Here is a 27,659-nt window from a genome sequence, read left to right as displayed (position 1 = left end):
GTCCCGCCCTGACAGTGCCTCAGCCCTCAGAAGCTAGGCCGGCGGTCTCACCAGCTCCGGGCTGAGGCCTACAGCAGCTAACCGCCCGGGTCTTCCCGCCAACCCCGCCCCCGACCCCCAGCAAGTCCGGGGCGGGGTCTTCGCCCCAGCTCCTTCTCGCCCTCCCCTCTGCCCGCCCACATCTTCCCCCAGCCTCCAGCCAGTGTCCTCGCCCCAACCCCGCCCCACCCTTGTCCCGCACTCCCGCCACCCCCAGGTCCGTCTTAGCCCCGCCCACAGCCTACCCACAACCACGCCCCAATCTTAGCCCCCGCCCACAACCCTGCTTCTCCCCCGCGTGGGGGCGGGGTGGCCCGGCGACAGAGGCTGCGGGGGCGGGGCCGGCCTCACCCGGAATGAAAACAAACGGCGGCCGCCGCCGCATCCGGGCATTCGGCGGGTCGCGGTTGGCGCGGCGGTGGCGCAGGTGAGGAGACGGCGGCCGAGCGTCCAGTCGCAGACACGGGTCTCAGCCGCGCCGCCTGGTGCCCCCGCTCCCCTGGCGCGACCCGGACGCCAACCCCGTGTGGGTCGGGCGCGACCGCAGCGGCGGGAGGTGGGCGCCCTGCTCGGAGGCTCGGCCGGGACTGGGGTCGGTGGGCCGGGGCTTCAGGTCTCGCCGGCATTTCGCCGCGCGCTAGGTTTGCTCTGGGCTGGGCTGAGGTGCTGGGTATTTAAGAAGATTGAATAGTGTCTTTGGAGGGAGAAAGAGAAATATATGTATATATTAAAATTAATTAGCCATACAAAAAGCTTGAGTCATAACACTGTAATTCCAGATATGCCATTTGGGATTTATTTGCAAAGATAGATTTTCTTTGCTGTTTAATGAGAAAACACTGTTTATTTTCTCCAACCGTGACGATCTGATTCTGTATTTCTCAACTCCTTCCCATACTCTTATTTTTTAATACAAAATTCTTGTAATAGTCTGCCTAAGAGAAAGATTAATGTATTTTGAATGAATATATAGAGAAATATATATTTGAAAAGCTCGGGAAAGGTAGCGTTGATGGATTTATTACAAAAGTGAAAGTGAAATTTTAAAGGAACGTTTTATACCTTTTCGCTTTCAGTTTAGAGCAGTAGTACTAATGAATTTCTGCTTTTGGTGGGGGGCTGTGTAGCCGAACATTGTGTGGCATCCATGAAACGTTCAGTTCTCCAGTTAAAATCGGAAACTGATTTATTAAACCTTTTTCCCTTTTGATTTGGTTTAAAGTATGTATCCTCGTTTATTCGGTTGTCCGGAAGTGAAGTTTTGTAAGTTTCAAGACAGTGGTGTATTCTTTTTTCAAACATAAGTGGTGGTTCATAGACCCTCCTTGCTGTTTATTTGCTGGTTGGGTGGAGTGTGGGCTGCACACTAGATTAAGGAAATCCCTTGAGCCTTTGGTCAGGTAGCTACTTGGATGGCAGAGGGCTGTGCATTCAGCCTTCCAGATAGCTTGGCTCCAGTAAATGGCCCTCTCCCCACAAGTGACACTTTAGTGGGAATTTCTGAACATTTATGAGTAGAGAACTAACTTTGTGTAGTGGTCCTGTAAGTTATTTGTGTTTGGAAAGCTAATGCTCCTAAGTGCTAATATGCTTTTCTGTGTGAGAATCAGTTTATTAGTGCTTGAAAACCTGGGGTTCTTTTGTAGGTTACCTGGATGCACACAACCCCCTCTTTGATGTGTTTTTTTTCTTTATGCCTTTTCCCCCCACTATCCTGATTACCCTCTTTCTTGCCTCCAAATTGATACAAAATAGATTTGAACTTTCTTTTAAAACACTTGTTTATGGAATACACTTAAGTTCTCAAACTTGATTTAAAAATCGGGTGAATTGAGTTTTGGGGAGTGTGGAATACGGGCCCTGAATTTAAAAAAAGAAAGTTACTTATCTAGGTTACATTAACCCTTTTTTTTTTTTTTTTTTTTTTTTTGCGGTACGCGGGCCTCTCACTGTTGTGGCCCCTCCCGTTGGGGAGCGCAGGCTCCGGACGCGCAGGCTCAGCGGCCACGGCTCACGGGCCCAGCCGCTCCGCGGCACGTGGGATCTTCCCGGACCGGGGCACGAACCCGTGTCCCCTGCATCGGCAGGCGGACTCTCAACCACTGCGCCACCAGGGAAGCCCTACATTAAGTCTTACATATTTTTTCACTCTCTAGAATGTGTCTTCATCCTTCAGGAGTAATAACTTTTGACTTTTCTTACTGCTTATTTGTTTTGGCTGTACTGCCCCTGTCAGCTGTTTGATTCTCTGGCAGCCTCGCTCACCCCTTTGAATTGGTGTGCTAGTGAAGGCTGAGTAGACAGCTCCATTGCTGTGTGTGATTCTTTGGGAGAGAGTAGTTAACACGCACAGGACAGAGAAGCAGCAAGGGATTTCGCGATAGAAGGCAGAATCCAATGGTCCAGTGTTGTAGGCAGAAGTCCCAGTGCTAGTTATGGTGCTGCCTAATTTTGCGTCCTTGATCGAGTTGTTCTACAAACTTGGGCCTTGGTTTTCTCATCTGTAAAATGATGACCCAGCCAGTATTGATTTGAATAGTACATGTAGCTTTGCTTTTATGCTTTATCACAAAATAGCATGCATAACTTGTCTAGTATTATAAACACTAAATTTTTAATTTAAAAAATTCAGATATAGAAAATATTTATTATTGATAGTTCATGGTTCAAGCTAGCTTTTCTTCAGGTTTACCTGCCAAGGTGTTTGGTCTTTTGTGTTGAAATAGCCAACATACAGGAGAATTGATAAGCTCTGCATCGAATTGTGTAAGTTCGCTACTTTAAGGATTTATCTTATCTTTTCTCTTAGAGAGTAATAGCAGGTTAAGAAATAGAAAAGTGTAATAAACCTTGCTACATATTAGCAACTTTGAAATATGCATTTTTATGTAATATATATAATTGCATATGTAATATATATTTCAGTCTGTATGTAATATATATATCTTTTAGAGAAGCCTGGAGCTAGTTAGAACCTAATCTAAAAGTAATTTAGATTAAATTGGAGAAGGAGGAGTGGAGGAGACCTCTGCTTACTCTACAAAACCCATCAGTGTATTAGGTAAGTTATAAAACACTTTGAAATGTGGCATGGGGTATCATTGATGTACTGTTTTGCTTTCAAGGATGGCGCAAAAGAAATATCTCCAAGCAAAATTGACCCAGTTTTTAAGGGAAGACAGAATTCAGCTCTGGAAACCTCCATATACAGACGAAAATAAAAAAGTTGGTTTGGCATTGAAGGTATTTTTCTTTTAAGACATTAATAATTAGTAGTGTTGTAAGTCTCCTTGGTAAGTAAGATTCTGAAGTCACCAGAAATTTCCAGGCACAGCCAGGTAAACTTTTGGCATAACCAAAAACGTTAGTGAAAAGCAGGTTCCCACATTTTATTAGCAGTTGGCAAGCTTATTTTTATTGAAAAAGATTTTATTTATATGAGAATGGTATCTAATTATTTTGTCATATATCATTTCTAATACCTTCACGATGTTACCTAAGTTTATTAATCTGGGTGTTCCTGCTAGCGGGGCAGTTCCAGTGCCAGAAGCTTAGTGTGTGACCTGTTCAGGGTTAGTGTCCTGGTGGGTTCTCAGCTCTCCTTGCTACTGTGGTCTGCTGTAAAACAATGCTTCCCTCCCCCAGCTTTGTTTACACTATGGCTATCTGTTCATTTTTCCAGAATATATTTTACTAATAATTATGCCTTGGTTTTTTATGGTATCATCAGAAATGGCATCATTTTACATAAGTGAAACTTCTAGAAATTGAAGTTTGCCTGCCTTTCGAAGCTGAGAAACATTAATCATTTTTGATAGAAATCTATTATGTTGGAATATCCTAGAATGTACTTCTCTGTTTTCTCAGTCTGAGTATATTGAGATAAACAGTGTAACATTTATCAAGGACTAAGGATTGTCAGGAGGGCATCAAATTGTCCTGTGCTGTGACACAGTGACGTGCTTGGGAGGTGATAGCTGTGTCAGGGTCTTAGAGTTTTCCTATCTCTCTTGTTCCTGACAGGACTCACTTTTTAGTTTTTGCAAACCTTCTGATCTTTCTTCTGAATTTGCTTGTTATAATTTCTTGGCTTAGAAACTAGGTGTGGCATAATAAGAAAGCTGTTTTCTGTCCCCAGTTCCTGGCACGGAGCTCCTAAAACCCTTGGAAATTCCCGAGTGGTAAGGGTGGCGGGGGGGGCATCTTCTGTTCTAAGAGGCAGCTCTTTGGAGACAGCTTCAGGGTGGGGCTGCTCACCTAAAAGACCAGACTTTGATTAGAAGCTTGGAACTCTCAGCCCTGCCCTCCAACCTCGGTGAGGGCAGAGGGCTGGAGATCAAGCTACTCACCACCGGCCAGTGATTTTATCAATCGTGCCTACATAATGGAGCCTTCATAAAAACCCTTAAATGATGGATTTTGGGAGCTTCCAGATTGGCAGACACGTCCATGCGCCAGAGAGTAGCACACTCCAGCTCCACAGGAACAGAAGCTCCTGCACTCTGGACCCTTCCAGACTTTGCCATATGTACCTCTCCTTCTAGATGTTCATTTGTACTCCTTGTAATAAACTGTAATAATAAGTAGAGCATTTTCGTGAGTTCTGTGGAATTGTTCTAGCAAATTACCAAGGCTGAAGGGGTAGGGGTTGTAGGGACCCTTGACTTTGTAGCCAAGTCAGACAGAAGTGTGGGTAACCTGGGGACCCGATACCTGGTGCCTGAAATGAAGGCAGACTTGTGGGATTGAGCCCTTAGCCTGTGGAGTCCGCTTTTAACTCCAGATCGTTAGTGACAGAATTGAATTGAATTGTAGGACATCCAGTTGGTGTCAGAATTGGTTGGTGTCAGGAGGGGGAAAAAACCCTCACTGGGTAATTGTGTTTATGTTTTCTAGAGAATTACAGAAAGTTGTTTTTTTTTTTTTCAATTTTTGTATTTTATTTATTTATTTTTGGCTGTGTTGGGTCTTAGTTGCTATGCACGGGCTTTCTCTGATTGCAGTGAGCAGGGGCCACTCTTCTTTGTGGTGCATCGGCTTCTCATTGTGGTGGCTTCTCTTGTTGCAGAGCACGGGCTCTAGGCACGCGGGCTCGGTAGTTGTGGCACACGGGCTCTAGAGCGCAGGCTCAGTAGTTGCGGTGCACAGGCTTAGTTGCTCCGCGGCCTGTGGGATCTTCCCGGACCAGGGCTCGAACCCATGTCCCCTGCATTGGCAGGCGGAGTCTTAACCACTGCGCCACCAGGGAAGTCCTCTGATCTGTTTTGTAACTATGTGTATCATGAACATCTCCCCTGTTATAAATATATACTTACACCATCATATAACCTGACTTGTTCTCACAAGTTAGGAAAACTGGAATGTTCTCTGTTTGTGTTTTTGGTTTTTTTGCCCCCATCCTTTAGTGTTATTGAACAGTTCATTATTCCTTAAAATAATTGTGTATATACTGCCGTTACATAAGTCACAGCAAACTTTGTTTTTCCCCCTAGCGTAATCCCAACTGGTCTTACTTTCTCTCTTGGGCCTATTTTCCTGTCCTTTCCTGGTTTTGATGTTTCCCTGGGTCCTCTCTAAACTCTACACCTCTCAAGATGTCAAGCCACAGCCTGGATTTCTCTATAACAGGGGTGACCACCGCTCATTAGTTATTTTGCCTTAGAGTCTCACGTGCACTGTTCTGTTTTATACTTTTTTTTGAGTTGGTACTGTATTGATCTGTGTTTTTAAATTTTTCTTCATAGGACCTTGCTAAGAAGTACTCTGACAAGCTAGAATGTTGTGAAAATGAAGTAGAAAAGATAATAGAAGAAATACGTTGCAAAGCAGTGGAGCGTGGCACCGGCAATGAGCACTATAGAGCAACAGGAATCGCTGCAATCAAAGTCTTCCTGCCTCCGCGGGTGAAAAAAGTGAGCAGTTTCCCCAAATTTACAGTTACTGATGCTTAGTTAACTTGGTGATGCGATTAAATAAATTATGGGTTCTTTTTGAAGATACAATCCAAAGATAAAATTCTTTTCAGTTACTTTACATGTTGAACATTTACAAACTTAAAAGTCAATTTTATGGATTCTTAAGCTGGAACGTTTACAAAGTAGTCTGGCCTGCACGCTTCACAGAGCTGTGCATCACATTCTTACCTTTTCTAGAGTTTGAATGAACATTTAGCAAAAGTGGGGAATAAAAGATTACTTCAGATTTTCTAAAACTGTGTGCAGTAGGACACGTCACAAAGGAATTCGTCTTTTTTTTCTATGCCAGTGGAAGCCGGAGGCATAGCTGAGTGCCCAAGCAGGGCCACCATAACCTGGGCCACCTGTGTCAGGGCCACGTCCTCAGTAGTTGAAGTCCAGAAATGTTACTGAGGCAGGGCACCCAAGGGTGCCTCTTCAGACTGATCAATGTTAATTGTTCTCAGAAGAAATGAAAATAAGTGTGTATAAGAGTTACCATATGACCCAGCTGTTTTACTCCAAGAGGAATGAAAACTATGTCTGCACAAAAACTTGTCCATGAACGTTTGTAGCAGCTCAGTTCACAGTAGCCAGAAGGTGGAAACAACCCAGATGTCTGTCGGTGGATAAATGGAGTGCACCTGTACAATGAATATTATTCAGCTGTAAAAAGGAACGAAGTCTGATACTCTACAACGTGACTGAACCTCAAAAACATTATGAAAGAAGCCAGACACAAAAAGCCACATATTGTGTTGTTCCATTGATATGAAATATCTATAGAGTAGGCGAATCCATAGAGACAGAAAATATATTCATGGTTGTCTGGGGTGGGGGAAGGGAAGGGAACAGGAGGTATGGCACATGTTTGGTTGGGGAGATGGTGAAAATGATCTGAAATTTGATTATGATAACAGCTGTATAACTCTGTAAATATACTAGAAACCATTGACTCTCTTAGACAGGGAACTTTAAGGTATGTAAGTTACATCTCTATAAAGCTGTTAAAAATTTCTAGGAAAAACAAAGAGCTTTATTAGAAGAAGGAAATTATATATGTATCTATCTCAGAATGCCAGTTTGGCATTTCAAAGGGCACTATGTATATACAGGACTCTTCATTGCTAGTATCAAGTACCTGGGAAACCAGACCACCAGTCAGAAAGCTGATTGGTGAGTATGGAATCAGAGCAGATGATATGCATGGTCTCTTAGGTGTCCCTGGCGGTCCCACATTTTCTTCTGAAGCCCCGCCATCCGAGAAGGACAGGTTCCAAGAGCACATCTTGCTGCTTCCTCCTCGGTGGGAGCGCTGAAGGGACTATCTCTTGTGCTCACTGAGCTGGCCCTCGTGCCAGAGGTTGTGGGATGGGTCCTTGTGGAGCAGAAGCCAGCTCCCTTGAGTCGACTGGGGACAAACCCCACTGAGCAGCTGACGTTCCCCCAGAGACTGAAGCCCTGCCTGTGGTGCCACACTGCTGCCCCCTTGAGGACTTCCGGGTCACAGGGTCAGCACACGTCAGGTTTTGTTCAGTAGCTTCACGCTAGGCATGCGAGTATTTACATCATCTGATATCAACCTGTCTGGTTTTACAGGCAGAATAACAGCTCCAAAAAGTGTCAAATTCAAGTGCATTTTATTTGTCTTATTTTTAAATAGGATAGGAAAAACTTGTTGGAGACCCGACTGCATGTCACTGGCAGAGAACTGAGGTCTAAGTAAGTATCTGTGTGCCCTGTGCTCCAGGTGCTCTTAGCTCTCTTACAGCCGCTCAGTTGATCCTCCCTGGCTGTCCTGTACGAGAGATGGGGCGCGTATGATTATCGTCACTGAATGGAAGGGAAAACTGAGGCTTTGAGGCTGAAGGACTTATTCGGGCTCACACTGGCATTTAAGGGCAAAGTGAGAACTCAGGACTTGCAGCAGTCTCCCTCACTTCCTGGTGTAACTTGAGATCAGGTGGGAACTCTGGATGCACGTACTTGATACGTGTTTGAATCAATGAATGAGGATAGAAATAGGAGACAGCCTGATATTGGCCAGATCATTAGTTTTGAATTTTATTCCTTAATGCACTAATAGCTTGCTGTGGCGTTCAGTGAAGTATTTCAGCCAGTTTCAGGCTGTTGGCCCATTTGTAAAAAGAAAAAAAATACCTGCCTGTCACATACCAGTGAAAATCTAACTTTTGAGACCTGGTCAGTTACTTCATCTACTTGTGTATTTTTAAATGGTAAGTATTTTGAATACCTCCAGGGATAGCCAGTCAGTGTTTCTTAAAGTGATTCTTCCCATTTTCCTCTTTGGTCTACATCAGGGCTGTTAGGGATGGATTCAGGAAGCATCATTCATTCAGCGCACAATGAGCAGAAGATTGTGTGGAACGACTGCTCCTATTATGGGCTCCTTTAAGGAGACCACATAAGGTATAGAGGATGGGTTTTCTCCTGACATGCAGCTAGGGCCCTCCTGCTCACACAGATACGAACAACTGCCCCTATTATGGGCTCCTTTAAGGAGACCGCAGAAGGTACAGAGGATGGGTTTTCTCCTGACATGCAGCTAGGGCCCTCCTGCTCAAACAGATACACAGCACCAGTGGTCTCTACTTCACAAGGAACCAAACAGTAAAACAGATAGTTTACAAAAGGACATTGTCTCTGACACAGTTTCAAATAACCATCTACTAAGCTGACTTTATCTGAAGTAATGTTGTGAGTCAGTAAATTGGAATACTGGGTGTTTCTGAGAAGAATGTATAAAATAGCTATCATGATTAAAATCTATTTAATGGATAATAAATAACAAATTTGGTTACCTATAGTCTTCTGGTTTATTTTACAGAATAGCTGAAACCTTTGGATTTCAAGAAAATTATATCAAAATTGTCATAAATAAGAAACAACTTCAACTAGGTATGTTATGGCAAAGTATGCAGAATTTTTAAATCAAGTCAATAGAGAAATAATGACTTTGTATCTCTTTTTCACACTCTTCCTCTGTTCAAAAGTTTTGGGTGGCTATATCACGTATATAATGCCAAACCAATTATTTTAGAGTTTACTAAAATAAAAATGTAAAGCAGGAAGCAACTTTTCCAAAGATACTCAGTACAGGTCTGATGAAATGTTACAGAATGGAAGTCTAGGCGTGCTGAAAGCAAAATAGAGTTTCTAGTAAATTCTCCCTGAGGGAGAAGAGCTAAAGCTGAGCGAAGACGGGGAGGAGGCTGTGGTGGGGAGCGCTCTAGACAGAGAGCCTCGTGTTAGAGCTCCATCGTGTGAATTTGAGGGATTGAAAAGGTCCCGTGTGGCTGAGTGTAGTAGGTGAGCAGAGCGTAGTGCTTTTTAAGGATGGAGGCCAGGCAGAGAGGCCACATTATAAAGATTATAGTGGTGGTTCTTAACCAAGTGTGATTTAGCCACCCAGGGGACATTTGGCGATGTCCGGAGACATTTCGGGCTGTCATGACTTGGTAGCAGGGGGCCAGGGGAGGCTGTGCTCATGACAGTTAATGGGAAGAGACCAGGGGTGGTGCTGAACATGAAGGCACCGAACGGTCCCCACAACAGAGACTTAGTGCAGCTCCCGATGCCAGTCGTGCTGCTGAGGAACCCTGGGCTGGAGCCTTACTCAGTATTAGAGGGCTTCTGGCAAGAGTGGTGGGAAGCCCTTGATGCTGGGGAGTAGCCACAATTATATTTGTGTTTCAGAGATCACTTTGGCTGCAGTAGGGGAATGGGTGTGAAGGAGACACGAAAGGACTTGGGAGACCAGTTAGCTACGCAGCAGTTCGGGCCAGCACTGGGGTCTGTTTGGTTTCCAGTCGGTTCCTGTGGCCTGCGGAGGGTCAGGTTCACATCCCTCCTGATGTAATGCAGGCTCCACAGCCTAGCCCTAGTCGTCCTTTCCAGCATCACCTCTAGCCATTTCCTGTTACCTGTTTTAGATATCTTTGCACTGTTTGTCATCTCATCTCTACGTTAACTAGTTTGTGGTATCTCACTGGGCAGAAATCCTTGATTTGGATGTTATCAGATCCATCAGTTTTTCACCTTGTTGTTTGTGTTTTAAGAAGTTCTTTCCTCGAGCCCAGGGCTGCATGGATAGTCTCACCAGAGGTTTTTGTTTGTTTGTTTGTTTGTTGTTGTGGCTTTAAAATCTAGTAAGATGAGTCTTCCTCTTGGCTCTTCTTTATCGTGGTAACTTGGCCATTGCTGGATCTTTATTTATTTTTTTTTAAATTATCAATTTATTTTTGGCTGTGTTGGGTCTTCGTTGCTGTGCACGGGCTTTCTCTAGTTGCGGCGAGTGGGGGCTACTCTTCATTGCAGTGCGCAGTCTTCTCATTGCGGTGGCTTCTCATTGCGGAGCATGGGCTCTAGGCGTGCAGGCTTCAGTAGTTGTGGCTCGCGTGCTCTAGAGTACAGGCTCAGTGCTCAGTAGTTGTGGTGCACGGGCGTAGTTGCTCCGCGGCATGTGGGATCTTCCCAGACCAGGGCTCGAACCCATGCCCCCTGCGTTGGCAGGCGGACTCTTAAACCACTGTGCCACCAGGGAAGTCCTTTATTTTTCAATATAAATGTTAGAATGGTTGTCGAGTTTCTAAATATATATATGTGTATGTATATGAATGTGTGTCCAACTAGAGTTTTCTGAAATGTGTTCAAATTTATATGCTTATAGTTCATAATATTATTTTGGTATTTTATAATGTTTGCTATCTATATTTACCCTTTTTCGTTTTGTTTGTTGTTTTTTTGCATCTTTGACTAATTTTTGTCAGGTTTGTATATTTGATTAATTTTTTTCATAGAGCCAGCTTTTGATTTTGTTCATATTCTCTTTCATTCTGTTCCATTGACTTCTACCTCTGTCTTTATTCCCATTTTGTATATGAGGACGTGGACAGCAAGTGGTTCACTCAGGGCTATAGAGTTAAGAAGGGATGGAACCCAAGGTGTTTGTTTTTACCCGCTTCAGTAAATTACCTCTCAGAGTGCACCGCTGCACTCTGGCCTCCAGTCCATTGCTGAGAACTGGATTATATCTCCAGGTAGAGGGTGGGAGAATTCATGTCTCTGTAGTAGATTCTCAGACAGTTGATTGCTTTAGTTTGATCTTATGATGAGAATAAAGAAAATTATAAAGGATTAATTTAGTCAGCTCATTTTCACTGGCTGATTTTAACCAGTGCTTAACAATAACATAGGTAAACAGCCAAATTTAAACATCTTCTTACCAATCATGTGGCATGGTGGTTTGCAAGTGCTGACGCAGGCTTAAGAATTCCATTTAACATAGAAGATGGCCTATTACCCAGTAAATTTAATGACTTTTAAAATAACATGCATTTCTGATTTTGACAGGGAAAACACTTGAGGAACAGGGAGTGACCCACAATGTAAAAGCTATGGTGCTCGAACTAAAACAGTCTGAAGAGGATGTGAGAAAGAACTCCCAGGTTGAAGAAGAAGAGCAGAATGAAGCCAAACTAAAAGAAAAAAGAATTCAGAGGACTAAGAGAGGCCTGGAGATACTGGCAGAGAGAGGTACACAGAGCTTCAGACTTTTCGCTCAAGTCCTCAAAGGTGGCAGCAAATCACGCAAATGGGCCCGGGGCATGCGTGGGAGGGGAGTATCACGTTTCTTGTTGGCCTTTCTTCCCCTACAGTCTAACATTTTTAATGTCACCATCTTTGCTTTTTAACATTGAACTAATGGAGTTCCTTTTGGCTTTGTTGCAGCTGAGATGGTGGTGGATCCAGAAACCACACCATACTTAGACATAGCTAACCAGACGGGCAGGTCAATCAGAATCCCTCCATCAGAAAGAAAAGTAAGTACTGTAAGAAATTTATGGCTTGTTCTTTGATCTGCTGTCAGAACAGAAGTGGTTTTCTATTTATTTTATCTTGGAATGTTACTATAAAGGATTAGAAACAGCTTTCAGTCTCCAGCTCATAAACAGAGAACATGACCATATGATGAGCGCTGCATCTGACCGGCTCACCCTGTGAGTTTCAGTGCCTGAGTAGAGAACGGCAGGACCTCACTGTCCTGGAGCAGTGGCTGCCTGTGGTGGTGTTTGTTTTGCTGTAGCTTATTTTACTTGGGGGCCTCATTCCCTAAGGGATGGATCAGAAGAGGGGGCTGGGGTGCCTAGGTAGTTTGGGAAAAGTGTGACAGATGGTTCTGCCATCTCTTCCCCTGTCTCTCCACAGCCCTGTTCTCTAATTTGGAGTAAGGGGGACGTGGTTTTACCTTTGAACATATCCAAGGGGGTCTTTCTAGCAGCATCTACAACTTGGCCCATGAGATCAGTCTCTGAGCTGGAGTCCAATAGCTTCTTATATGAAAAGCTTTAGTGACTGTGGGTCAAGTTAATTTTAATTTTTTGGTTTTTAAAGGACACTTTTGAGTAGGTTTCACTATATGAATTATGGATTTAAAATTAAGGATTAAAGTTAAGTTTTAATAAGAGAACTTTGTAACTCTCATTGAATTGATTTTTTTTATGGCAACTATTTGCCCACTGCAGATATTACATTCGTATATTAAATGATGATATTTAGATCTTTAGGGGAAACCTTTACAAAATCGAATTATATACAAATTCAAATCTAAAAATATTAATGAACTTTAAAGAAATTTGGATCACCTTGCAAAAATTGTTTTAGAAATGCTACAGTTGACAAATACTTCAGAAAATACCTGATTAAGAATAGAGAGTGGGGGCTTCCCTGGTGGCGCAATGGTTGAGAGTCCTCCTGCCGATGCAGGGGACATGGGTTCGTGCCCCGGTCCGGGAAGATCCCACATGCCGCGGAGCTGCTGGGCCCGTGAGCCATGGCCGCTGAGCCTGTGTGTCTGGAGCCTGTGCTTTCAGAAGGGATACAGTCATCATTACTGGCTTTAAAAAAAAATATGTTTAGTCTTAGGGATACTAGAAATAGATCTAGATCAGCCAATACTAAAATAAAGTGATGAAAACGAAGGGACAGGTGCCGGTTCTGACCATTTCAGCCATGTTAAATTGAGTCCTTGGTTTCAGTGTTTAAATGAAATGAAGGTTTAATTCTGTTTTCCTTAATTTTGGCTTTTAGATTTAGTTGTGATCTTGAGTTTTTTGTCTGTTTTCACATTATTTGATGTCTTTAGACTTAATATGCTTTTAATATAATTCGTTTTATTATAGTTTAAAGTGATTTTTAAAAAATCCTTATTTTTTCCTAGGCCCTTATGTTAGCTATGGGATATCATGAGAAAGGCAGAGCTTTCCTGAAAAGAAAAGAATATGGAATAGCCTTGCCGTGTCTGTTGGACGCTGACAGATATTTCTGGTAGGCGCTTTTGTGCTTGGGGAATGCCAGTTTGAAGGAGGATTTGTGAACTGTTTCTCTCTGTCGCATTTCTAATTGATCTCTCTTCCCTGTAAAGAATTTTATAAACATATGCACTTATTTTTTTACAACAAGCGTGTAGGGTATCATGTCTCTTTCTTATGACATGTTGTCAGCCTGAACTGTCCATTATATGGTCCCTGTCAGCTTTTCCCTTAATGATTTTGGTGTAGAAGTTGATGAGCGTTCCCCAAATCCATTGTTTCATTAGGCGCTCCAAAATGGTGATAACTTACTATCCCTTCTGCGTTTATTGCTGGAGTTCATTTGAAAAATATTTTTCCTTATCAGCTGTTTGGTCCTCCTAAGGTACAATTTGTACGGAAAGACAGAATAAAATGCTGGGTTCTTTCTCTTTATTTTCTTGTTTTCAGAATAAATGAGTTGCTTCCCTAGAGATGACATCACCGGTGAGATTTCCCTGCCTTTTTTTTTTCCTTTTAAGTATCAGTATGAGCTCATGGATTTTAACACATTTGATGCACTTCACACCTCAGAGCTTAAATCGGCTGTCTTCAGCTGGCAGGTGGTCCTGCATCCCTTTGACCCGATTCTGGGGTAAGCTTTGTAGCCTCTGCTCTCTCGTGCCCAGAGCTGGTCCAGACTCATCCTGAGTATTTCCTGCCCCAGAGCAACAGCCAGCACTTTCTCAAGGGCTCCTGGTTCCTCTTAATGGGAAACAGTACTGAGAAGCTATAATCCAGGCAGATGAAATATTTGAAAAATAGACTTGATGTTTGAAATATTCAAAAGGTAACAACATCAGTGTTATTTTCTTTTCCGTTTTGAGGAATTCCCAATATATACAGTACATTCAAGAAGATAAATGTAAGAATATGTAGTTTGCCAGCTGTATTGGCCACACCCTTATGCCTTAAGTGAACAAACTTAAATTTTTAAGCAGAAAGGGCGATTTATTGTCTAAAATATTTGGGAGGAGGGGGCAAAGCTGAAAGTAACCAGAACAAGGGCTTGGTGCCTCTCTGGTTTTCCTCCTCTGCCTCTTTGTCTCTGCTTTTTTCTGAGTGTCAGTTTTATTCTCTTCTGCTGCAGGTAGCAGTGCAGGCTGTAAGTTAGGTCCTTAAATTGAGGTAAATTTTTTATTCCCTTCCATAATTGTTTCTAACTTTTTATTATGGAAAATTTCAAACATATAAAATTAGCAGCTAATATAATGAGTTCCCATACACTTATAATCCAGCTTCAGCAGTTATTGAGACATGGTTGATCTTGATTTGTCTGTATGAGCCTTTCTCAATCTTTTTACCTTGGACACCTCCTTGAAATCATTTTCAGGTTTCAGGGAGAACCTGAATAAAAATAACTCCCTCTTCAGTTCACAGTACCTTAACATGTTCAGTGAGTAGTAGACATAATAATCCAATAATAATTGTCAGTGCCTTTTTAATTAGAAAATACTGGTTTTTTCTACTGGGGATTTGTTTATTCAGGGCACCTTATTAGCGTAATTTTTGTGCGCCTTCCCTCTCTTCGTAAAGGAGATCAACTCTAATGCAAGTCAGCGGTGGAGGTGGAAGAAACTTAAGTTGTTCTTCTTCCTTTGCCCCTTGATGTTTTTCCTGCCTTCTCCAAGTAGGCTCAAAGTTCTATCACAGCTTTCTTTTGTACATCTTGTGGTATGGTATCTAGTGTGACTGAGAGTAGTTTCTTTCCCTTATTTAAAGCTAAAAATGTAAGTTCTGCTTTTGGCCAAGATGGAGTAACAGGGACCGGATTTATCCTCTCCCCTGCAACAACTGAAAAACTGGGCAAAATGTGTAAAAACAGTGGTTTTCTGGCAATGCAGGACAGTGGTCCCTGAGGTGGGGAAACAAACGAGTGGAACCCTGTGAATTGTTTCAGCTCACCGCCTGGAGTTCCCAGGCCTCGGTGTGCGGAGGAGAAACCCAGGCAGAGCCTCCTGGTCTCCCCTGAGTGGAAGAGACGGAGCTGGGAATCCAGGGAGGCAACAGTGGTGGGAGGAGAGAGCTGCCTGCGGGAGAGCGCACAGGGCGCGCCTGGGGTCTTCTGCTGAGTGACGGTCAGCAGAGAAGCAGAGAGTTCACGGAGGGCGGATAATAACCGGTGGGAAACGGGGGCGTTGGCTAGGGAATTCAGTAGGGTGTGGGAAGAAGGGCTAATTCTGCCCTACGGGCTGCTCTGGTCCCACCTAACAAAGCTTAAAACTAAGCCTTGAAAAGGTCACACCACTCTTTTCAAGTAACATGTTTTTAACTGCATCCCAAGCAACGCTTAATGATATTTATTGAACCCATGTACCAAGAAATATGAAAAAAAACTACACACAATCCAGTTCCTTACAGCCAGTAATAAAACTAAAAATGACTTTTTGGCCAACCTTCCTTTTAAAAAAAAAGCGGATACCTAAGCTTAGCTTACCTTTCTTGAAATTAATATCTTTATTTTATATAAAAAATGTAAAACTCATGAGGCAAGTGTAACAAGTTTCTGTTAAATAACTGACTTAACCCAAATGGGATTTAATTTTTCTAAAGCTAGGCTCAGTATATTTTGTTTAAATCAATGTTATACATTGATTTTAATTAATGTTTTTAACATGAAAATTTATTGGCTATTGACGATTAAGGCTACTAAAGCAAAATCAATAAAAATATACTCTTAAGACACAATTTTATACAAGTCTTTAAATTTTTTTCTGAGTGACATGATCAGGTTCAAATATAGTCCTAACAGTTTCAAAATTATTATATACAGGTGATGTCATGTTCTCTTTTATAGGCCTGTATATGAATAAAAAGTTATTTTTTTAAAGTAAAAGAATGAAATGAACCTCTTTAATGTGAGACCTGTGCTGTGTTTTGGTTTTAGTTTTGGCTGCACAAATACTCAATTCTGGGTCAAACGTATATGCAGAAGGCAGTTTCTGTCCTCACTCTTGATGCTTTAGACACAAACAAGCCTGTTCACATGTGTGAGACTTTAAAAACTGGCTAAATGTCCGCTGCTTTTGTGAGAATAGTGGGGTAGGCTTCTCTCCCAGAAACAGAAGGTGTCTACAGGTAGATCAGTAAATCTCATCTGGAGTGTAAGATCAGACCATGGTCCATGAACTTCTTCCTCTCCTCTCAATGTCAAGTTCTCAGGCCAAGCAGAAGATTCAGAGAAGGTGCCCCTCACCTGGTCAGACATCTGGATGTGTGTGCGTGTGTGTAAAATATGGTGTGTATGTTACAAAACGCTCACAAAGCATAGAAATGTTCAAAGAAAGCAACCACAAATAAATAAGAAAATCCTGCTCTGAGAGATTATTCTCATGCCTCAGTGGATTGTCTTGTACATACCCTGGAGTGCAGGCACTCCACTTAGGAGACTTCTGCTTTAAAGCATAAATGACAGAGACTTTCCTGTCATTTGTGGCACAGTGGTTAAGAATCCGCCTGCCAATGCAGGGGACACGGGTTCAATCCCTGGTCTGGGAAGATCCCACATGCTGCGGAGCAAACTAAGCCCGTGCGCCACAACTACTGAGCCTGTGCTCTAGAGCCCACGAGACACAGCTACTGAGCCCGTGTGCCACAACTACTGAAGCCCATGCGCCTAGAGCCCGTGCTCCACAACAAGAGAAACCACCGCAATGAGAAGCCCACACACCGCAACGAAGAGTAGCCCCCGCTCGCTGCAACTAGAGAAAGCCGGCACACAGCAACGAAGAGCCAACGCAGCCAAAAATAAATAAATAAATTTTTTAAAGAAAAACATAAGTGACAGAATCAGAGCTCTTCCCCGCCCCCTACCCCAAGCAGGTTTTGATGGGCAGGACGGAAAGCTTGAGGGCATGAAGGTTTGTAGTTTTAGACCAGAGCGGTCTGACCTTTAGTGGGATACAGACAGAAACAGGTGAGATCTTTGAAGTTGGTGAATGTTCCAAATCTTACTTTCTTATTGAAGAGGGTTCAAACTTGAGATCTAGATTTGCAGTATGAAGTTCTAACATAATCACAATTTGAAATCAAAATAAATTATCTCGATGTCCGTCTTTGTCAACCTTCCTTTGCCTTGCCTGTCTTCTCCCTTTCTCTGTATCTGGGTTCAGCCTGCTGCGACAGCTGCCAAGTAGCCTTTAACCTGCACCTGGGCCCCAAGGTCAGCTAGGCATTCAGACCTGGCATTTGTCTGGATTGTTTTTCCCCTGCTTTAATGTGATTGGACATGAATACCTTGTCACAGTCTTCATCAATTGAGGCGTTCATAGTAAGGAAGGATTGTTTTTGTTTTTAGTGTGCTTTTAAAGCTTTGGGGTTCTAACTTTGGCTGTATATTAGAATTACCTAGGGGGATTTTAGAAATACAACATCCAGGCCCCACCTCCAGAGGTTTCTGTTATAGTGATATAGTGGGGTCCCAGCATCAGTATTTCTTAAAAACAAACAAAAAAAATAGAAAAGGAAAGAAAAATTCCTCACATCCTGGTGATTCTAATTTGCAGTCACGGTTGGAAACCACTGCTTGAAAGCATGGTCTCCCCACGTTTGCTGAAGGGTTCTGACACGGTGGCCCCGATTTCCGCTTCCTGCCAAGCCTCTCTCCCAACATGGCAAGGGTGTGTGTGTGTGCGTCTGTCTGTCTCTCTCCGTGCCCCCCGCCAGGGCAGATGGTGTTGAGCTTCTATTCCTGAGCCCTAACTCCTTTTTTTTTTTTCCCATTGGAAGGATTCAGATCATAAATACAGTTCCCTTCATAAACATTGCGATCTCTTCGAGTAGTCTTTGGGAATACACCAAAAACTGGAAAAAAAAATTCCAGTAATTCACGAAAAGGTGTTTACTGCTTTGGGTCGGTGACGTCACTTCCTGTCTTTGGCAGCGAGTGCTGCCGGGAACTGCTGGGCACCGTGGACAACTATGCGGTACTCCAGCTGGACATAGTGTGGTGCTTCTTCCGCCTGGGGCAGCTGGAGTGCCTGGACGACGCCGAGAAGAAGCTAAACGTGGCCCAGAAGTGCTTCAGGAATTGTTACGGAGAGAATCATCAGAGACTGGTCCACATAAAGGTATGTCGCTGCGATTCGTTCTCGGTATCGGTGAGCCCGTTTGTAGAATTTGAGTTCATTCCTGTTAAAGCGTTCAGACTGCTGCCAGAGGTGACTCTTTTGATAGTCGTATAGGCAGTGTGTTCTTTTTAAGCTATATTTCAAGGGGATTGTTAAACATCTGATCAGTTAGCCTGTGACCAGAGGAACAGTTTTCTAGTCACAGAAACCCATTGATCACCGTGACCAAGAGAGCTGGTGACTGTGTGTTCATTAGAGTCTAATGAAAGGTTTAAATGCAGAAAATAGACGTTTTGAACAGTGACAGTTCCCACGAGTGAGTCACCGCTCCAGAGCTGGGCTTTGAATAAGGATTTTTCTCAGGCAGTTTCCACAGGTCATCAGAATTCTGCTTGGGAATTGCAGGGCAACATAAGAGATATTCCTGGTTTGGGTTTTTGCATACTTCCCTCCTGACCAGAGTGGGGTCCCCTGTCCTGGGCACCTGGAGATACGTGTTCTGTTTGGGACAGGCGATGCCGTTGAACCCTGGGATCCTTTTGCCATCAGCAATAGTGCATATAGAAACATTTTAGTAATGCCATTGTGGAGATGAAGGGAATTATAAATGTGAGTATTACAGACCTGTAATGAGAAATAAAACAGTTTTACCATTTTCCCCCCAATAATTCTAGGGAAATTGTGGAAAAGAGAAAGTCTTGTTTTTAAGACTTTACTTGCTTCAAGGTATCCGAAATTATCACAGTGGAAATGGTGAAGAGGCTTATGAATATCTCAACAAGGTAAGAAAATGGGTGCTCCAAAGTTGTGACCATTTTCACCTACTTTCTTTTTTAATCCTCAGAAGTTAAGTATTCCATAAGCTCAGTGGTGTGTGACTGGTGGGGAAAGTGCATCTCCCTCCCATTCCCTCTCCTTCACTTATACTGTAAACACATTTGTATTTGCGAGAGTACAGGCGAGATGCTGTAATAAGGAAACCTCAGAAAGGCAGTGGCTTTAATTGGCTACAACTTTCCGTCTCTCTCATCTGGCTGTAGAGGTGAGCGGCCAGGGCAGCGAGGGTAGCTCCTGTCAGCGCCTCTTCCAGCCAGCAGAGGGAGGGAGAGAGGCTGGGGCGAGCCTCTTTAGACAGGTGACTCAGGAGGTGCTCCTGTCATTTCTGCTACATGCCACTGGCCTAGACCATCTGGCTACACTCTGCTCAAATTCAGGGGACTTTATTACCAAAAAGGAGATCATGGATACCAGCCCCTCCCACAATCCTCAGCCTATTTTCTCGTGTTATACTGCGTATAAGTCATGTGAGCAGAGAGGGTGTTGTCTGTTTGCATTTGCACTGGTCGATAATAGGTCACATTTAGAGGCTTTATCTAAAATCTGACACACCCTAATTCACATTGGGTACAATCCAGTTTCCTTTAGGTTTTAGCTTTGTGTTAAGCTCTAACGTTACTATGGTTACACGATTCTTATATTTTTCTTTGTCTGTAGGCATGTCAGCTCTTTAAAGAGCTATATATTGATCCATCGAAAGTTCACAGTTTGATGCAGCTGGGATTTAGTGCCCAGGAAGCTCGGCTTGGCCTAAGGGCATGTGACGGGGACGTGGACCACGCAGCTGCCCACATCACCAACCGCAGAGAGGTACCTTAATGTGGTCTTGGCAACGCTTGGCTGAGGCCTTTGCCTTTGAGTAGGCGTGAAACTTGAGGCAATAGCAAAATTATTTCCAAAGTGCCTTAGCTCTCAGATACGAAAGAACAGAAAAAGACAGTTCCGTAGTAGGTATTATTAACAAGGAACTCTATTGCTTCAGACTTGGAAGTCAGGAGAAAACCTTGTCTTTTTTAATTGCATCGGTTTTCAGACAGTGCAGTTTCCTTCATGTTATTCTTGCTGTGGTGGCAGGTGGTTCATAAGTACAGTTATCCAAGTAGTCTTCTCTCTCTCTCTTTTTTAATCATAGTATATTTCTAGAAACCATTTTAAAGGGGTCTGTGTTTTCCAGGGAGCCATTGTTACAGTTCAGGATGTCATTCTTGCCTGGAGACATGAGTCAAATCATATGAACAATTAACATTATGTTATAAAAGCAAAGATTCAGGGGCTTCCCTGGTGGCGCAGTGGTTGAGAGTCTGCCTGCCAATGCAGGGGACACGGGTTTGAGCCCTGGTCTGGGAAGATCCCACATGCCGCGGAGCAACTAGGCCCGTGAGCCACAACTACTGAACCTGCGTGTCTGGAGCCTGTGCTCCGCAACAAGAGAGGCCGCGATAGTGAGAGGCCCGCGCACCGAGATGAAGAGTGGCCCCCGCTTCCCGCAACTAGAGAAAGCCCTCGCCCAGAAACGACCCAACACAGACAAAAATTAATTAATTAATTAATTATTTTTTAAAAAGCAAAGATTCAAAACTATAATCATTTAAAACAATTAGAGATAAGTACAGTTAAAAAAAAACTTTAGAATTTCAGAGTCGGAAGGAATGTTACCATATCGAATATGGTGGTTTTACACATGAGGAAAACAGGCTCAGAGGTTGTCTTTTCCAGGGTCACGGGTCAAATTGGTGGCAAAACCTGAACTAAGACTCTGGTTTTCTCCTGTACTTTCTAATTCCCATCTGAGAGTAGCATTCTGAGTTTTTACAGAAGGTTCTGAAAAGCCAAGAGATATTATAAAATGGTAAAAGTTACCACTTCACTTGCTAAGTTTTTATAAACAGCAAAGATGAGTGTTTTTTTAAAGAACAGTGGTGTCCTGTCGGATGTGCGTTCAATGAACTCCGCTATAAGCCCCTGGAGAAAATCAAGAACAATCGTGTACGTAGTGCACTTGGCCCTGCTCACTCTTCCGCTCAGCGGCTGCGTGGCTGGGGTGCCTCTGGTTGAAGGCAACATGCTCAGACTGGCTTGAACACCCGATAAAGCGCGTAGGGAGGGACTCACCGGCCTACTGAACCGTAAAGAGCCCCGAGGAGGCCTCGTTCTCAGGTCAGGTGACTCAGTGGCTTCGCCCTGTCGCCGAGTCCTGCTTCCTGTCTCTCTGCCTCCTCTGTGTTACCGGGGCCATCCCGTCACACCAGGAGCACGGTCCGCGTCCCAGAGTCCTCAGGGACTGAGCTGCTCACTGATTGGCCACCTTTGAGCCGGTCGCCGTGGCCAGGGGAACGCCGAGACCTGACCGGCTTGAGCCTGTCTGCTTGGCCTGGGCTGGTCAGGGCCTACTCGGGGAGCCAGGCAGCTTCCCACAGCCTAGGGAGAGCTGGGCCGGCTGGCGGGAAGGCCGGCTCCGAGTCCCATAGCACGTGAGCTCCCGTGAACCTGCTGTCCTCTCAGCTCCCGGAGCCCCACCTTTGACCGTCTCACTGAGTACAGGGCAATAGGTGATTCCTGAAAGTTTGACTCTTTTGTACATCGTGGCCCTGAGTACAGGCCAGTTTCTCATCTGGCGAAAGGAACAGACGAAGGAAACTGAGGTTACTTTTCAGTGCGGAAGTGTTCCGAGGCCGGGAGAGCAGCACGGCGGCCTTCCTGAGCGACGTTCGGTCATTCCCTGTGCACGGCCAGTGCTCTCACAGCATTTGACCCTACTGTGTAGATAAGGTTCACAACGCGATGCTTCTTGTCGTTTCCTTGGTTTATTTTATTTACCTAATTCTAGTATAAAGAGAAATATCATGTGTATCTACATGGTTAAGAGAAAACTGACTTAGGCATTTGCAATAAGGAAAAAGTGTTCTTTGAGGCCCCAGCTTTGTGTCAGCTCGGAGGCCCGTGTCTGCTGGCTGGCTGGCTGGGAGGGTCTTTCTCCGCTTGAATGGTATTCGTGCTTCTTATTAGCCTTTTGAAATATAAGTGGAAGAAGCTGGAATTGCAAGCAGAGGACGGGACGGGGTAGAGGCATCTGACACGGTGCGTGCGTGTGAATGAAAGTGGAAATGTGAGTGATGCGGCCCACTTCTGCCGGCCCGCGTGGGTCTTGTGGTGAAGCGGGGGGGTCGGCTGGGAGCTGGAGCCCCAGAGCGCTGGCGCCTGACTGGGTACGCGGAGGGGCCGCTGCGGGACTGGAGCAGGTGCGTGAGCTGCCGGGCCTGTGCAGAAGGGTTCGGAGTCGGGGAGGCTGGCCCGGAGGAGGCAGTTAGAGGGTGCGGTGGGGGTGCGGACCGCGGCCCCGGGGAAGGGGGTGGGCTGCGGGCTGGCAGAGCTGCCCAGCCATCGTCAGCCCCGCCTGCTCACAGGTAGGTTCTCCACCGTCGTAAACAGGGAATCACGGGCCGAGGTGGTCCTCATCCCTGGGAATGTTGTGGGCAGTCACCCCTTCCGCCTAGTCCTACTGCCAGCTGGGAGTGTTTAGTTCTATGGCCAGGATTCCTTTCTTCTCCTGAGAGGTGAGGCCGTGTTCTTGCTGTAAGAATGTAGAGGGGACCCTCGTTGCTTGGACTGAGCCATGGAGGTAGGAGGAGATACATCAAAGGAAAAAGCTGTTTTCTCTGCTGTTCTCCGTGTTGGGCCCAGGGCTGACCATTTCTAGAATGTGCAGAAGCCGTCTCTCTGCTCTGCTGTCGGTGATGACCTTGACTGGGTCACCTAACTGTCTTGAGAGATTTCCGTCTTCTCATTGGCAAAATGATGAGCTTGGATTCAGTTAGTGGTTTTCAAACCTGTTTTAGTTTCATTTTAATCAGCAGAAATCCTTTTAAAATGATACTTATGGGAATTCCCTGGTGATCCGATGGTTAGGTCTCGGCGCTTTCACTGCCGGGGAGATCCCTGGTCGGGGAACTGAGATCCCACAAGCCGCACGGCTCAGCCAAAACATAGATAAATAGAAACAAAATAAAGTGATACTTGTTTTCAAAACAACCTCAGAACTCTCCTGATGAGGGCTGGGGTGGGAGAGGAGAAGAGACTGAACCTGTGGCCTTCCTCAGGCTCTTGGAGCAACGCCAGGCACCTCTGAGACTCGGGGTTGAGAGCCACGGGGGTAGGTGACCTTGTCACCTGGCGTTGAGCATTCTTGGGGTTTTAAGTGGACTAAGTTCTTGCCACCCAGGGAGTGGTGGGTGGATCGGTAGCTTGGGCGCCATCTAGGACCCACCCACCCCCTCCACGGCCCCCACGTCCAGAGTCACATTTCGGTAAGATCCCAGGTGACTCAGCAGAGGCTGAGACGCCCTCCCACCCATGCAGGAAGCTCCTCCCCGGCTTCCTAGAAGAAGGCACGTCCACCTCTCTGTGGGTCCGCAGGATGGGCCTGCTGGTTCCCAGTGGCCTGTTCCGGTGCCAGGTGGTGGTCCCCGAGGTGCTCTCTTCCCTCCCCGGCTCCCGCTGGGCTTCCCTGGTCTCTGCCCTGGTGGCCCTCGTGCTGGGCGGGACGGGGAGAGGGGGGGGTCGCCTCTCCTTGTGGTTTTCACTTTGCCGGGTGACCCCGAGAATCCTATAGAGCATGGACTGAGAAGGCTTTCTACAAAACCGCAATCCCTAACTTGGTGACTCTGCTGTTTTCCTAAAGAAATTGGACCAAATAAGGAAGGAGGAAAGAGAGAAGAAAAGACGCCGCCTGGAGAACATAAACTATTTGAAAGGGATGGGCTACTCCGCTCGCGCAGCCAAGCAGGCACTCCACCAGGCCAGCGGGAACCTGGAGGCGGCCCTGCAGGTAACCCCTCCCCGGCCTCTGGCCTCCCTGAGCAGCCCTCTTCCCAGCCCAGGCGCCACCCCTCCACTTCTTCGTTGAAGCTGCTCTCTTGTCCTTCCTGACGCCAAGAGCCCCGTGGCTGCCGGCCTTCCTTTTCGTTCCTGGTTTGGATCTAAGGGTCACAGCTCTCTTGTTCTCTGAACCCGGTGGCAGAGTCAGAGTGACGAGCCCCACCCACCTCAGTGCCTGACCGCAGTTCCGCGGGGCTCACAGGGCAGGAACTCTGATGAGGTTTCTGTTTGCAACAGGAGTTTAAGAGTAAAGTGGAAGAAAAGAAAGGTGATTGAAGTTTTAATATAATTTTTTGAATTAGAATGTTTTCTTTGAATATTTAGTTCTATTCTTTGGGCAGTAGTACATGTTGGCAAAGGGGCTTTTAAAAGAAGTCCTCAGAAGTGACTAAACAGGTTGGGATCCAGAGTAATGGTAACTCTGCCCGGGTCCACGTCCTCTCCAGTTTTTGTTCAAGGAGCAGACAGGATGCTTAATGAGGTAGGCGCCGTGCTGAGTGTCAGAGGAGATGACGCCTGCCCGGGGGGAGCCCACAGGCTAGTGGGGAGACGACGCAGAGAGCACAGCGGCGTAAGGGCTGCCATGTGGGCGCGCAGCGAGAAGCGGGGGCGGCGCCGAGGGCTGGAGCGTGAAGCCGGGGGAGTTGAGCCCCGGGGTTGCCGAGGCCTGGGTTACACCTGCTGGAGGTGGGGCGGGGTGGGGAACGGCCAGAGACGGGGCTGGACAGGTAGGGAGGGGCTAGGCAGGCCACGTCACCTTGTTTGCCCTGCTAAGGGGTTCACGCTGAATCCTGCAGGCGGTGGGGAGCCTGCTCTACCTTTGCCTTTTATTCTCAAGACCTCCCGTCCTGTTCTTCAGAGGTCCCCATTAGTTGGTCCGTTAGCCCTTGGACAGCATGGGTTTGAACTGCGTGGGTCCACTTATGCGTGGACCTTTTTCAATAAATACTGTATATAGTACTACACGGTCTGCGGATGCAGAGCAGCTGTGGCTACCGGGAGCCCACAGTAAGTTACACTTGGGTTTTCCACTGAGATGAGGGTCAGCGCCCCTAACGCCTGCGTTGTGCAAGGGTCGACTGAATTTTTAAATATATGTATTAATATATTTTTTAAATTCAAAAATGTTATTTGCATATCTAATTTAATTTCTTAGAGAAATTTAAAAATTCTGAATATGTGGAGGGACTGATGGGGCTCAAAACTAGTTTTTAATTATACATATAGTACATAAATACATTTGATCGATATAGAAGTACTTAGTGTTAAAAGGGAAGTTCCCCAAAAGGGCTTTATAAGGTTAAGCGTAAGTATCGTGTGACAGAGAAGGGTCCAAAGAACTCTGCTCTTCTTGACACTATAAACCTAGAGCATGTCACCTTCCAAAGAGAATTCGCATTGGGCAGCCCTGGCCTGCTTATAGCTTTCCGTTTATAGCTCTTTATGACCTTGTCACCCCTAAAGCTGAGCTGCAGCAAGCTTCTGTTTTCTTGGAATCCTTCCGCCCGCTCTCTCAAATCCTTTCCTGCTTCCTCAGGTGCGATCTTTTTGCCTGAATAATCTTGTTCATCCTCCAGACCTCAACGCAGACGCGGCCTCTGGCGGGAGCCGCCTTTGCACAGCAGCCTCTCCAGCCCCAGCCTGTTCCGGGGTCCCTTTTCGCTGCTTCCACAGCAGCCTGAGCCTTGTCCACCACGGTTTCCTACACCTGTCTGTGTGTCCCACGGCTGTGCCTGCCTAGCACGCGACAGGTGCTCAGTCTCTGCCTGCGTGACCGAGCGGATGTTAGTGATGAGTAACGGGGGTCCCCGTACGTTTTTAGATTCTTCTCAGTCATCCTCAGATGTGGTGGTTAAACAATTCTGGTCCGGAAGCCAACAGCCATCAAGAAAGTCCTTCTCGGGAAACCATTGACCAAGTAAGTGCAAGCGCCTTGCGCCCTTCTCCGCCCGTACAGCCTCGTGGGGGGCCGCCTGGCGGGACAGGCTGGCGGCCAGGCAGGGCCGAGTCCTTGGCTCCCTGGGCTCCAGGTGAGAGCGGCCCGCCCGAGGGCGCAGCCTCCGGGCAGCAGTTGCAGCGGGTGGAAGCGGGGCCCAGGCGTTTCTTCAGAGTAGGAAACACAGGGAAGCAACGGGAAGGGTTTCTTCGGGCTTTTCTCCTCTTTCCTACACACGCCTCTTCGCGCGTCGCCTCCCGTGCCTATCAGCCCGCTCTGCTGCCTGTGCCCTGCAGGGACGTCACTGTGGTGACTGCCCACGTGTGCCCCCCGTCACGTGAGCTGCAGACACACAGCTAGGGCTCCCGGTGACAGCGAGGTCTGTGCGCGCAGCGCTTCCTCTGGCTCGCGAGCCGGCCGCCTCAGGTCTCCTCCTCCCCTTGCGAGCTGCCTCGGGCGCACGCTAGCGCGGGCAGGCCGCCGCTACACGCGTGCCCCCGGGACCCGGCTCTGGCGGCCCTGCGCGCCGTGTGGCCCGGGCCCGCGCCAGTGCCGCCCCGCCTTCTCCCAGCTGGTGTACATGGGCTTCGACGCGGCAGCGGCCGAGGCGGCCCTGCGGGTGTTCAGGGGAAACGTCCAGCTGGCGGCCCAGACCCTCGCTCACAACGGTGGAAGCCTTCCTGCTGACCTGCAGCTCTCGGCGGAAGACTCTTCAGCGACGCCACCCACATCCCCGTCCGATTCTGCAGGTGGGTCTGCGGTCCCTGGAGACCGACTGGGAGGAAGGGCGTGCGCGAGTGGAAGCCGGCGGGCGGGGCGTGTGCCTTCGCGGGGGCCGCGAGGGGCGTTCGCAGGCGCGCACGCTTCGGGCTGCTCGGGCGCTGCGGCGCGGGCGGGCCGAGCCGGAGCTGACATGGGTCCCTTTGGTCCCCGTGGAGGTTTCTCTTTCTGTCCTCCTCCCTCAGCTCCCCTGTTGCTGCACTTCTTTACTGCAGGGACCTCTGGCGCCTCAACAGATGAAGATATGGAGACAGAGGCTGTGAATGAAATCCTGGAAGATATTCCAGAACACGAAGAAGATTACCTTGACTCGACTCTGGAAGACGAAGAAATTATTATTGCAGAGTACTTATCCTATGTAGAAAGTATAAAGTCAGTAACAAAGAGAAACTAAATGATGAACAGAAGTTACTAAGTTTCTGCTTATAAATTCTATCATCATGAAAAGTGTAATGCAGGTCTTTTTTTCTTACGTTTTATCTGATTTTGCTCCAGAGTGCTTCCTCCCTGGGGGTGGGAGGGGTAGGCGGGGAACAGGGATGTAAAGAGTAAGAGACTTGGTGGGGTCGGGGGGCGGGTGCCGGTCTCCAGGGTCCGTCTTGGGAACTGAGCTGCCTCTGGCCAGCTGCCTTCAGGTTCTGCAACCCTAATGCCACCCTCCCTGCTCCTTTTTTCCCCCACCCAGAAATGGGAAGGACTGGGATAGGGTGGCTGCTAGGGAAGGGATCCAGGAGGAGCTCATGGGAGCGAAAGCTGGCCCCGTCTCCCCCTCTTCATCCTGCCCTCCTGAGCCCGCTGC

At 46.4% G+C, this 27,659-nt stretch overlaps 1 protein-coding gene across 2 annotated transcripts; it reads left to right on the top strand.

Moving 5' to 3' along the window:
- Window positions 1–329: 329 nt before the first annotated feature.
- Window positions 330–27,313, top strand: NUB1 (negative regulator of ubiquitin like proteins 1). Of its 2 annotated transcripts, none has more exons than XM_059074089.2 (15): window positions 330–466; window positions 3,165–3,282; window positions 5,784–5,951; window positions 7,657–7,715; window positions 8,842–8,912; window positions 11,367–11,549; window positions 11,745–11,836; window positions 13,234–13,340; window positions 18,246–18,432; window positions 19,107–19,214; window positions 19,927–20,079; window positions 23,948–24,094; window positions 25,967–26,062; window positions 26,652–26,829; window positions 27,076–27,313. In XM_059074089.2, exons 1-15 carry the CDS (start codon window positions 396–398, stop codon window positions 27,252–27,254), a joined length of 1,917 nt encoding a protein of 638 aa, XP_058930072.1. In that variant the 5' UTR covers window positions 330–395; the 3' UTR covers window positions 27,255–27,313. The 2 variants fall into 2 exon arrangements, with proteins under 2 accessions (XP_058930072.1, XP_058930073.1); XM_059074090.2 differs by having other exon boundaries at window positions 389–595.
- The last annotated feature ends 346 nt before the right edge of the window (window positions 27,314–27,659 follow it).

Source organism: Kogia breviceps, chromosome 9 (assembly GCF_026419965.1).
Source record: "Kogia breviceps isolate mKogBre1 chromosome 9, mKogBre1 haplotype 1, whole genome shotgun sequence".
Taxonomy (NCBI): Eukaryota; Metazoa; Chordata; class Mammalia; order Artiodactyla; family Physeteridae; genus Kogia; species Kogia breviceps.
The sequence above is the reverse complement of the archived record's forward strand: the minus strand, read 5'-3'. Positions and strand labels throughout refer to the sequence as shown.

Coding starts and splice junctions, on each gene's coding strand:
- NUB1 (XM_059074089.2), top strand. CDS start 396: ATGAAAACAAACGGCGGCCGCCGCCGCATCCGGGCATTCGGCGGGTCG. Junction 11,837..13,233: donor TCCCTCCATCAGAAAGAAAA/GTAAGTACTGTA, acceptor ATTTTTTCCTAG/GCCCTTATGTTAGCTATGGG. Junction 18,433..19,106: donor AGAGACTGGTCCACATAAAG/GTATGTCGCTGC, acceptor CAATAATTCTAG/GGAAATTGTGGAAAAGAGAA.